Raw genomic sequence first — 13,668 nt, forward strand, 5'->3', positions numbered from 1 at the left:
TTTCTACAAAATCTTCAAACTCCTGAGATATGGACTGGGATCTGTTGTCGGTAACTAATGTGTACAGTAGACTTTTCATTGCAAAAATTTGTGACAAAGCAGAAATTGTTAACTGCCGCAGAAGTAGGAAGACAATGCATCACATATGGAAAAATAGAATAAGCACCAATTACAATAATCCAGTAGAAATTCAAGAAAAGAACCAAAAAATCTACATGAATTCATTGCCAAGGCTGTTGTGGATCTGGCCACGGTGACAAAGAAGCTTGGGGAGTCACCTGGTGGGTGGCACACTGTGGACAGGCTGCAACAACTTGCACCATCGCCTGGCCAAAAAACACGTCTGTGCACTAACGCTTCTGTGCATGACACCCCCCAATGATTCACATGTAATGAATGTGTAACCTCAAGCGGACAAAACTACAACCCAGGGAGTGGTGGCTTCTGTAGCTAATAGCAACATTCCATCCCAAACTGAAATATGATTTCGTAATGAAAAATAATTTTTCAAAGGATCAGAAGCATGGCCCAGAGGTTTGTCCAGTCAGCCATGGTGCACAAAAGAAACAACTTTACTTAAAACAGGATCTGCAGCTACTGGGGCTGCAATTTTGGTGGTAGTAATAGGAAAATGATCAACAACATTTTTAGCTTCCATTTCTAAATGAAAACAAAGTAGTTCCGCTTTATCAAACTCTGGAATGGACCAATCAGCAAACGTGACAAGGCGGGAGGGTGGGAACCCTCTGGTCTGAGAATTCACCAATGTTGCTGCTGCACCCATGTCCACCAGCATTCTCAATGATTTGTTAAACACACTTACTTCATTGTGTAACCTGCTTTGAGACACAGTCACTGCCGACGCACTGTTCACATCCATGTTTGTTTCATCCTCACTCAGGTTTGTAAAGGAGTTACATTCAGCAGCAATGTATCCTTTCTTATGGCAACTATTACATGTTGCTCAGGGCTTGGGACACATGGTCCGTTCTTGTTGAATGAAGCAGTATGGACATCAAGGCTGCAGTGCACAAGGCTGTTGCCATTGTGATGTGGACTTTTGTTGTCACGAACACAGATTACCTCTACAGTACTGAGACATCTGCTGGACTGCTGCATTAGTGACTATGTTCCCTTGTGAACTGACTGAAGGCTGGTAGGGGTGAGAGGAACTGATTTTTGAAACTTTGGGCCAGGCTTCTGACTACCTGCAGCCCATGAAACTTCAAATGAATGAGCTATGTTCAATACTTCTGAAAGCATAGGATTTTCACACTGTAGAACCCACTCTCAAACTTCCCTGTCAGGAGCAGATCATATGATTGCATCACAAACCATTTGATTGGCATAGGTTCCTTATGAACATTTGTCATGAAACTACGACAACAGCTAATTCCATGTAGTTCTGCTGCCCATGCCCTGTATGATAGTTTTGGCCACTTTTGTCAGTTGTAAAACTCCCCCTGAGTAGCCATAACATAAGTACATTTACAGTGATAGGTAGAAGTTAACTCACACCACTGATTGAAAGGACTTGTAGGTTCTTGTAAGGGGATGAAGTCCATGACAAAAAAGGGCGTAGCACAAGTTTACACCTGTTACCCAAATGCCCGGAAGTGTTGCTGCAGGCATTTTTCATAAGTGTCCCAGTCCTCTGCTGCATTACCGTATGGTGGGAATGGTGATGGGTATGTTGTTGGTGGGGCCACAGGTTGTGCCACTGTAGTTGTTAAACTGGAAATAGCAGCTTTCAGCACCTGCTGTGGCTCAAGAAGAGATTTAAGCCTGCCTCCAAGGAAATTAAACTCAAGGGACTAATGAATACCATTCTCATCAACTGTTCTAACCCATGAACAATGTAATTTATTGCTTGAACAATACACACACATGGAAGATGAGGTGAAATACTATTAGTAATGAACAAGTAGCCGGTGGAGCCTTGTGCTCTTGCGTATATATTCATTAGTTCCAACAGGGGCACAGCCAGCAGGCTGCACATGCAACTGCTGTTGCATTAGCAAGCTAGATGGCCTGTAGTGGCTGAATCAAGCACAAACTTCATGCGTGAACTATGAAGTGGCGCACAAACAAAATTGGTAGTTACAGCAATGACTTATAGTGGTTTTGCAGCCTTACAAATTAATGAGAGTGATACAGGCAGTCCTCTTTGTCCACCTGTGCCATTCAATTCATGGGGATTTTCAAGCAATAAGCACTTCAGGTAGCCAATAAAAGACCAGATAATGTAACTGGCACTGCTATGTGGGTGCTACTATTATAATATAGACCCATAGTGAAGAGGAGTTGGATGTCTTCCTGGTACATCTCTACAGCATCAACACGAAAATTCAATTTGTGACTGAGAAAAAGAGCATTGGGCAACTTAACATCATTCATTCAATCACACACAAAGTTGTGGCAATCCCGGCATGGAGAGCCTTCGGGAATATAGCATTGTATGTTAACAGGCAGAAGCAAATACTGCTGGCTGCTTCTGTAAAGTACACCAACAACAAATTATGTCTAGTGCTGATTTACTGATGCTGATAATGAATGTAATGACTTTATATAAATGTACATTAGGAGAGAAACAGCCACTTTAAAAAGACCGACTGCTCATCTCATCTATTCAGCTGCTGTTTTTTCTATTACTTCAAACAAAGCATTTTAACAGTATTAGTTGTGTATATACTGGCAAAATCAGGTTCTACTGGATACAAATATTAGAGTTGGTCAGATTTACTGTTAGGCATGTGTACTGTTATTAGTAATGATTCCCTGATCAAAGAAGTAGGTTGTTAACTTCTGTCACTTAATTATTTTTTGTGAGCCTATAAAAGCTTTATCAGGCCAGTGACACATTTACTCTTTCTTTATGTTCCATTGAGTACCTAAAATTCACAGCAAATACAATGAAATGTCGCGTATTGTACAACAGTTCCCATATTTATCTTTCCCTTTTAAAAAGAGATAGCAAGTAATTTGCAGCTAACCAAGACAAAAGGTGCACATGAATGACAACTTTTTTAATTGATTGTGGCTGTGTAATCAGTTATGGTAAACAATTATAACTATGCTCACGTAACAGAGTGATGAGCTTAACAAGAATGATAAAATTCATTTTTACTGTGTGTGTCTCTTTTGTCAATAAATTGCCATTAATATTGCCAATAGACATAAATCAGTGTTCATTATACATGTGTATTCATTTTCAGGCACCCTCTTCACATGGCCATGCCATATTTTGTTCATGTATGACAACTGAAATGATTTAAATTGTGGATACTAAATATTTTCTTTTCATAAGTTCCCTTTTTCCAGGCAGGTAATGTAGTAACTGGAGAAATGGTTGAGGAATTGATACTCTCAGGTGCTGATGTTATAAAAGTTGGCATAGGTCCAGGATCAGTGTGCACAACACGTATAAAAACAGGTGTAGGCTATCCTCAACTGAGTGCTGTAATTGAATGTGCTGATGCTGCCCATGGTTTGCAAGGGCATATAATCTCTGTAAGTATTTTTTATTCACACAAGTCTTCTATTTAGAAAGCCCTGTTATACTTTAATAGCAGAGGAAAAATCTAGCTCTCTCTGAAGGGTTTATTTAGTTAATGTTCTAGTTATTGAAATTCATAATACATTTACTTACACATGTATAATAAGTAAAAAAAAAAAACTGTGCCTTACAAAGTAATATTTCACCTAACAATATACTGAAACAATATAATACCTGTGTCATGAGTAATTCAGTTTTAAAATGTAAGCTGAAACTCAGTCAGGTTGGATTGCATGTAGTGATCAGTGTTCCTTCATCAAAATTTAATCTCTACTTGGAAGGAACCCAGCAGAAACTTAAAATGCTTTGAGAGTGGGAATAGTGTAGTGGATCATAGCACGGCATCATAGTGGTCTGCTCTTGTCCATGAATGTCAGGTAAGCAATGAGGACAACCCAAGAAGTGGAAGGCCATCAACTGTAAATTCTCCCCTCACATTATTGTTTGTGACATTTTGAAAGAAGATTGATGAAAAACGTGTCAGGAAATGGCATATGAAGCCAGAATGTCTGTAACTTCAGTCTACAGAGTCATAACTGAAAAGTTAAAGACGAGAAAAGTTGCTGCCAGATGGGTTCCGCATGATCTGAGTGAAGAACAGAAAGGATGTCAAGGTTATTGAACAGAAGGAGAAGAGCTTCTGAAAAGGATTGTCGCACTTGATGAAACCTGAGTAAAAGATTTTGAGATAGGACTGAAGTCTCAGTTGTAATAATGGAAAAGTTCTGACCCTCCATGCCAGAAAATATTCTGCTGCTAACACTCAAAGGTGAAACTGATGAAGACCTTTGCATGTGACATGAAGGGACTCACAGCTACAAATAGTGCCCCAAGGGATGTCTGTAACAGGTGCATACTACAAACTGTTCTGTGCAAAAAATTTTTGCATCTGAAAATTTGTCAAAGAAGGCCTAACATGCTTGCAGATGGTGTCTGCATTCTGCACGATAATGCAAGATAGTGTATTGCCCTACCAGTGATAGGAACGATCAACAAATATGATGGGAAATACTTCATGACCCACCACAGAGTCCTGATATGAGCCCACCAGAGTTCAGTTTGTTTCCCAAATTGAAGGAACACCACCATGATAAATGTTTTGATACAACTGACAAAGCTTCCAGTGAGATGACCTGAGTAATTGGCAGCTTAACAATGAAGGTGCCCTATCTGGAATATGTAAGTTGCCAAAATGTTGGGAAGCTGTTATAAGCAAGAATGGAGATAATATTGGAGATGTGTAAAGGCATTTTGTAAAATAAATTATTTTATTCAATTATATCTTACAATGTGCAGAACTTTTGAAATGACCCTCGTATAACCCCAGTGCATATCCCTCATTAGCTACAAATCAAGATGAAAACAGACATGTCAAACAATGAACAAGATATTTGCCTTAATTCTTGGAATGTATCAGAAGGCATGGTGAATCGTTCTTAAGGGGAGCCGGAATGATGAAAATGACAAAATTAATGTTTTTTGTTTTTTTGTTATAAAATTATTTGGAGTTTTCTGAATAAAACAAATCAAGTTTCACCCTTCTAAGTGAATTCTAAGTGTTTTTTATCGCTGAAAAGTTGACGCGCCATGTAAACGGTTTTAGCGACTTGGTGTGTCACCTCTGACAGCGCCGCTCACTGGCTGCAAACAGGGTATCTTTGCGGAATTAGACAGTGTTTTGTTTTCCAACATTGTATGGCTTTATCTCTGTGACAAGTGACTGTTCATATCAGTAAACATAAATGCTATACTGTGTGTGTTGACTTTTGGAGTTTGCTTTGTGTTGTTTAGCTGTTCAATTTTGAGTCTTTGACGAATTTTGCTCGTACCTGTTTTACGTATTTGGTTTGTGGATATCAGTATGCCTCATTTCAGCAATCGAGTGTTTAAGAAAAGGCACAATGAGTGGAAGAAGAACTCTTTTGTTGTTTCGAAGGGAGGTGCTGCTCAGACTGCTTCACTTCTTCCATCAAGAGACTTTGTGACAGCAAAGAAAAATTTGAAAACTATGAAAGTGACAGTAATGATGTGAATGAAATAATTAACATTTCCTTGCTCTCTAATATTTTGAAACATAACGTATTATGCCAAGTTTGCAAAGAAAGAGGACTGGAATTGAAAATAACTTCACACATTGGTTTGGCATGTAAAATGTTACTGAAGTGTAACAAATGTGCTGCAGAAGTTTCGTTTTCTAATTCTAACAGTATTCCTCATAGTGGTAATAGTGGAAAGAAGGTGTATGATATAAATTTTAGGCTAGTGTATGGCTTGCGTAGCATTGGCAAGGGCAGTGCTGCAGGGACAATGTTATGTGGAATTATGATCTTGCCAAAACCACCAACTAAGTCTGGATTTTATAATGAATTGGTGAGATTTTCTGCTGAAGATATTGCTCAAGCAACAATGAAGAAAGCAGTTGAAGAAGCTGTGACAGATAATGGGAATTGTAGAGATTTAACTGTTGCTTTAGATGGATCATGGCAAAGTAGAGGTCATAAATCTCTAAATGGAGTTGTGAAAGCTACCAGTGGAGACAGTTGCAAAGTAACTGATGTTGCTATTCTCTCAAAACATTGTAGATGTAAGGGCAATACCAAGGACGAACATAATGAAAGTTGTGAAGCAAATTTTCACGGCACGAGTGGAGTGATGGAAGTAGAGGGAGTGAAAGCAATTTTTTCCAGATCACACCAATGGTATACTGTACGATGCACTAACTATCTAGGAGAGTGTGATTCTAAGGGATATAAAGCTGTAGAGGAACTCAAACCTTATGCCAATGAAATTTACATGAAAAAACAGGAGTGCATTGGACATGTGCAGAAGTGCATGCGGGCTCGTTTGCGCAAACTAAAGCAGACATTAGGATCCCAGAAGCTTAGTGAAGGTAACACCCTTGGAGGAAGAGAAAGATTGGCAGATGAAGCAATTGGTAGATTGCAGAGGTATTATGGGTGTGCAATTAGGCAAAATACAAGAAGCATTAAGCATATGAGGAGAGCAGTATGGGCATTATTTTTTCATACTGCATCAACAAATGAGCACCCGCAATATGCACTGTGCCCCACAGGTGCTGACTCATGGTGTAAGTACCAATCAGGAAAGGAATAAAACCGTTTGCCAAATGCTGTAATTGATGTAATTGAGCCCATATTCAGAGATTTATCACAGCCAAGTTTATTGGAAAAGTGTTTACATGGGAAAACATAAAATCCAAATGAAAGTGTAAATAATTTAATTTGGATTAGGATTCCCAAAAGAGTGTTTGTACAGATAAAAACATTGCATTTTGGAGTGTGTGATGCAGTGGCAACATACAATGAAGGAAACATTATCAAGTGTGATGTGCTGTAACGTTTAGGTTTCCAACCAGGACACAACACCATTTCCACAATGCACCTAATTAATGAAGACTGACTAAGAGGTGCAGGAAGAAGAGACAAAAGCCTACAACATGCAGCAAAAGGGAAGAAAAGACCAGTGAAAAGGAAACTAACACTGGAAAAGGAAGAGGATGCTGATAATCCATCATATGGGGCAGGAATGTATTAAAAAACTTTGGAAGCCATTTCCCGTAACTTTAAAATTTTTGTCTTTGAGGAACATTTTCTCAAAAACTGCTAACAGTATATCAATGAAATTTATACACAATATTGTTTACTTCTTTTCCTTCATTTTTGTAACAAATTGTAAAAAAAATATTGTATAATTCAAGAGTTATAGAAGGAAAAGTGCAAAATTTTACAGAAAAAAATAAGCATCTGTTTAAAAAAAATTGTAAAACAAAAACCAATAAATATTTCTTAACATGGCAATATAACTTTGTAGAGAAATATTCACTGAACATGTAGTCCAAATTTCAGAGCAATATGTTCAATGGTTTTATAAAAAATGTTCCTTCTATTTGTGAAAATTAACATGGAGGAGATGGATCGTTCCGGCTCCCCTTAAATACCAAAACATTATTTTTTGTAGAGGAAATTGAAGACCAGTATGTCAAGGGTATGTCAAGAAACAAAATGCCAAATGGATCTGTGGTGATTAAAATGGGCTCCCCCAATGTTGTGGATGTTGTTAACTGTGACAAACTTGGTGACATCACTCTCACAATCCCCTCTCACAGGAACCAAAATATGATTAAGGGTGTAACCTTCCACAGGAACCTTGTACTTCAAACAGATAAGGAACTACATGCAACTTTGGAAAGACATGGTGTCAATTTTTCTCATCGTGTTCAGGCCTCAAGATGACAAGGTATATAGGGAAGTTTTTATCTGGAATTTTGCAATTGACTTATTATCGGGAAAGTTAAGATTATGGTTTTCTGGTGTCATGTAAAATCCTATGTACAACCGAGCATGGTGGCGCAGTGGTTAGCACACTGGACTCTCATTTGGGATGATGACAGTTTAATCCTGTGTTCGGCCATCCTGCTTTAGGTTTTCCGTGATTTCCCTAAATCGCTTCATGCAAATGCTGGGATGGTTCCTTTGAAAGGGCACAAGGGCATGGCCGACTTCCTTCCCCATCCTTCCGTAGTTCAATGAGACTGATGACCTCGCTGTCTGGTCTCCTACCCCCAAATCAACCAACCCCAACCAACCATCCCCAACCAACCAACCACCCACCTTACATGAGGTGCTATAAGTGAATGAAGTTTGACCCCATGTCATCTATGTTTTATGAATAAAATGTTTTAGATCGCTAAATAAAATGTCTTTATTTATTATGATCATTCAGCATCTGGCATTATCAGATATCTGCCATTAAGATGAAAGAAACATAAAGAGTAAAAGGAATTTGTTATACATCATCAAGGTCCAAAAATTTAAAAAGTTAAAAAATGTTTTCACACGTTCGCTCACCGAAAAACCTCAAACTTTTGAAATGAGGTTCAGTATCAATACTAGAATTGATACCTCAATACCTAATCAGGGTATCAACTAAATACTGGTTTAAAAACTATACAGTTGTATGAGTTTTTGCTGACATGTGGCGCTGGTGTGGAGGATGTTGCCTTTAAATTTAATCTTTTTTTTGTTGTTGTTGTTACTTTATTTTTTCCTTCTGTTTATAATTATAAAAAGACAAACATACTTTGAATCACAAATATGTACAGTCAAAATATGAACCACGATTAAAGTAAGTGTAAATGGATACTAAAGACATTGTTTCAAATGGGGATATTTATCCCATATAGAGATCACCTAAACTTGACACAAATATTCATTGAACTATCAATACAGCACCCACACAAAACTAGTATTAAATACATATAACATTAACAAAAAATTGCAGTTTTAAAAGTACTACACTCCAAAAGAAAGAATTATCTGAATGGGACAGAAACCAGCAGATGTGATGTACATGTATAGACAAATGTTTACATTTTCGGAAAAAGTGGATGATTTATTCAAGAGAGAGATAGCTTCACCATTGAGCAAGTCAGTAAGACATTGGTCCACCTATGGGCCTTACGCAAGCAGTCACTGATTGATCAAGTTGTTGGGTGTCCTCCTGAGAGACCCATGCCAAATTCTGCATAGTTGGTGTGTTAGATTGTCAAAATCCCAAGCTGGTTGGAGGATCCTGCCCATAATGCTCCAAACATTCTCAATTGGGAAGAGATCAGGTGGCCTTGCTGGCCAATTTAGAGTTTTCCAGACACTAAGACAAGCAGTAGAAACTCTTGCTGTACACAGGTGGAAACTTAATAGTTAAAATGTTAGATGAGGATGGCTTGCCATGAAGGACAGAAAAACAGCTGTAGAATATCGTCGATGTATTGCTACGCTGTAAGGGTGCCATGGATGACAACTACAGGGCTCCTGCTATGAAAAAAATGGCATCCCAGACCACTCCTTGGTATTGAGCTGTATGGTGGGCGACTCAAGTTGGTATCCCATCACTGTCCAGGGCATCTCCAGACGTGTCTTCAAGGTCATTATGGCTCTATTTGAAGTAGACTCATCAGTGATGAGCCCCATTTCAATTTGAGCCCCAGTGACCAGTGAAGATGTGTCTGGAGATGCCCTGGATTGTAGTGGAATACCAACTCGTCAGTCATTCGTCATGCAGCCTGATGAGTAGAAGTGATGGTCAGGGGTGCCATTTCTTTTCATAGCAGGACCCTTTTTGTTATCACCCATGGCTACCTTAAAGCACAGTGGTATGTTGACGATACTCTATGCGCCATTTTGTTGCCCTTCATGGCAAGCCATCATGTGTTTAAATTTCAGCAAGATAATGCCCACTCGCACACAGTGAGAGTATCTACTGCTTGTCTTAATGCTTGCAAACCCCTACCTTAGCCAGAAAGGTTGCCAGATCTTTCCCCAATTGAGAACATGTGGAGCATTATGGTTAGGGCCCTCCAACCATCCCAGGATTTTCATCATCTAATGTACACTCTATCAATCAACGCCAAGCTGAATAACTGCTTGCATGAGGGCCAGAGATGGACCATGTGTTACTGACTAGCTCAATTTATGAAGCACCTTCTCTTGAAAAAATCAGCCAATTTTTTACAAACTGTAATCATCCTCTTGTCTGTACATGTACATCACATGTACACATTTCTGTCCCATTAAGATAAGTCCCCCATGGTGTGTTGTTTTCTTGTCTTAGAGCCTATTTGCTGTTACAGTTACACATGTATAATAAGTAAAAAACTGTGCCTTATTAAGTAAAACTTCACCCAACAATATACTGAAACATGTAGATTTGTAAAATATACACTAAAAATACAACGGTTTGATTATCAAATTCAAATATTTTGGATTCCCTACCTAGCCCAAGTATCAATAGAGAGAACACAAACAATGGAAAATCCAGAATGGACTGCAACAATGTTATGAAAAGAATAGTTGCTACTCACTATATAGTGGAGATGCTGAGTTGCCGATAGGCACAACAAATAGACTGTCACAAATGAGCTTTTGGCCAGCAAGGCCTTTGTCAATAAAAAGATGGCTTTAGGTGCCAGGCTGTAGTCACGTTTATGTGAGTGGCATCTGCGTGAGAGTGTGTGTGCGCGCGTGTGCATGCATATCTGTCACCTTGTTGGCCGAAAGCTCATTTTGTGAGTCTTTTTGTTGTGTCTATCTGCAACTCAGCATTTCCACTATATGGTGGGTAACAACTATCCTTTTCATAACATTGATAGAGAGAACTTGTCAGAGATAATCAGGCTCCAGGCAATGTGGTGCACAGCCGCTGCAGCAAGCACATGAGGTGGCGCCACTCTCCGATGATTGTTTACCAATGTACTGCAGCCAGGTCCTGCTAGTCACTTAAGTCTTATGTGCACACTATTGGATGACAGAGTATTTTGATCTTGCCTGATTAGCATTTCATCATTTGAACTTTTCCCTGGATTGTGGTAGACACTTAGATGACTTCATTAGGTTCTGGCCATGGTTATTATTTGACCTCATGGTCTCCACTGTCAGTCACCACTAGAACTGCTTGTTCCATTCCACTGGTCTCCTCATTGCCACCAGTTTGACTAATCATAAACTATTTTTCTATGTATTACACTCATTTTAATCATATAATATAATTTGATGGTGTATATTTTAAAATTAAAGTACTGTCTGTATTTTTATAGGGGTAAGTGGAAGAGAAAAATAGATTAGAAGTAGTACCATAATTTGAAAGCAGTGTCTCCCACACTAGTGCCACCAGTTGGTTAGAATGTATATCTTCGAATAATTTTTAAACCAGGTTTTAGTTGACACCCCAATCAGATTTAAATCTTAGTATCAATGCTGAAATTTGTTTTACAAGTTCAAAATTTTCTTGTGAGTGAACTTTTCAAGATCTTTTTTAACTTGCTTTACAACACTTTCATCTTAATTGCAAATATCTGATGATGGCAGACACTGAAACATTGTAATAATTAAAGACATTTTATTCATAAAATATTCATAATGATAAATATTCATGATGATACAGATTCATACCAGAAATTTGTTTCCTTTATTAACATATCATCTAGTTGTAAGAACCTGTAGCGATTGCAGATGACCACTGCAAAAGTATGTGCCCCCCCCCCGTGTACAACTACCTCACTGCACTAATTTGCAGAAATGATAGCTCACTCTCCTTCACACCCCTCCCCCTCTCCTCCCCCTCGTTCAGTTGATCACACAACCTGTGACAAGGAAAAATGGAATTGAATATCAAAGAGTTCAAGACATTTGACTGTTTAACACATCAGGAAGCCAGGGACAAATATGGTTGTGTCTACCCTGACAGTGAACAACTAAAAAAAACTTCCATCATCTGCAACAAGGTTGAATATTCTCCCTGTCTTTGTCATTGGGCCCCAGTTCCCACTGTAGAACTGTCGATCATCCATCAATGTGAGGGAGGGGAATCCTTTCCCCATCCTTACCCTTCCTCTATATCTGCATTGCGAGGGGGGGGGGGGGGGAGGAGGCTCAGATACCTAGTCACTTATAAAGATCTCTACCTGATCAACACCCCGTGCAGTAGGAGTCTCTCTCTCTCTCTCTCTCTCTCTCTCTCTCTCTCTCTCTCTCTCTCTCCCCCTCCCCCTCCCCCCTCCCCCCTCCTCCTCCATCCCTCCCTCTCCATCTCCCCCCCTCTATCTCTCTCTCCCCCCCTCTATCTCTCCTCCCCCCCTCCCTGTCACTGTCCTACAACTGAAAGCAACACAAGCCCATGCCTTAAGAACAGCCAGCGGCTCCAAGAGACATGGACACTGAGCTGCACTGCAGCCCACTCCTCATCACTACCAGGCTCGTATTCGAATACTCCTTCTACAGAATCTAAATCATGTAAGGAGAAGAAAAAGGAAGAGGTGAAGAAGGAAGAAAAAATAAATAACCAAAGATGGAGACTGAACTGGCAGCCCTGATTATCTTGGAGACCCCCTTCACAATTATTGCATATGAGCGACTCGATGATAACCAACATGTGGTACTGACCAAACCAAATCATGCAGATGGTTCCTTCTCTTTCACAATGTCATTAGGCACACATGCAAACATAATCCAATGGTATTGTAGTGATTGTCATCACATTGCTGAACTTGGGTAGTTCATCAGGAACCCCATTTTGTTTAAACATATTTAGCCATTTTATGTATTTATCAAATCTATTAAAGAAAGCCATTGACTGTGAAAGAGCCTTTAAATGTTGCAATGGAAGCACTGGAGGAATTTATAAATACAAATCTAGATCTACACTTTGCAGCTTCTATCTCCCTCCCGGGACTGGACCAGTTTAATGCACAAAAAACTGCATGGAACACCAAGGTGAACAAAATTTTCAGTGATGTTATCAAGACCCAAAGGGAAGGCAACTATAATTTGAGGCAGGGGGTACCAGATATTGTATAGTTTGTTTGGTAAAATGTTTGATTCCACTCTGCGTGATGGGGAGGGGACATACTGTGAGAACATAATTTGATCTCCCAGCTACATCCTCCTCCCTCCCCCCCCCCCCTCCTCTTTTCTTTCACTGGATGCCAGTTTTTACACTTTTATTAAATTGAAAGTACAGAATGACCTTTGTGATAGTCATAAATACTATATTACATTATCCCTTGCACACACATACTCAACTGATTGAAGTCATAGTCTTAAGGACCAGTAACTGCCCCCACACCCTGATTCTTTAAAGAATCGAACTCATTTTAAGAAAAAAACAGTTCAGGCATCTCAATGTTTATAGCATAATATCTCCTAAACTATGTGCCATGCAATGATAAAATTTTGCAGCTACATTCAGTGGTGTCTATTGATACTGTGTGGAAAATGTGTTGTGAATAGTTGCAAAGAAATTGTAAATTAAAATGTCTTACTTTATGCTGAAGTTTTACTATGTGAATAGGGAAACTATAGTAAACAATAATCTTTTTCCTTTCAGGATTCTGTGTGTTGGGGGGGGGGGGGGGGGTCAGTGAGAAAAATTTTCAAAAAAGTTTGAAATAATGTGTAAAGTTTGTTGAGAGTTGCTAAGTGCTATCATTCTCAAATACTAAATGAATGCACTCTGAGTAATTTGCATACTGTGAGTTACACTATTTCAAGACATATAAATAGTTTCGAATTTTAATACTTATCTTCTTGCATTAAATC

At 39.1% G+C, this 13,668-nt stretch overlaps 1 protein-coding gene across 2 annotated transcripts in view; it reads left to right on the top strand.

Moving 5' to 3' along the window:
- Nucleotides 1–13,668, top strand: part of LOC126092118 (GMP reductase 1-like) — an 89,249-nt gene that overhangs the window by 34,747 nt on the left and 40,834 nt on the right. For both annotated transcript variants that reach the window (XM_049907558.1, XM_049907559.1), the window contains exon 4: nt 3,322–3,510. In XM_049907558.1, coding sequence (XP_049763515.1) covers nt 3,322–3,510 — 189 coding nt within the window. The remainder of the gene's footprint in view (nt 1–3,321; nt 3,511–13,668) is intronic.

The sequence above is a fragment of the Schistocerca cancellata genome, chromosome 7 (assembly GCF_023864275.1).
Source record: "Schistocerca cancellata isolate TAMUIC-IGC-003103 chromosome 7, iqSchCanc2.1, whole genome shotgun sequence".
Lineage (NCBI taxonomy): Eukaryota > Metazoa > Arthropoda > Insecta > Orthoptera > Acrididae > Schistocerca > Schistocerca cancellata.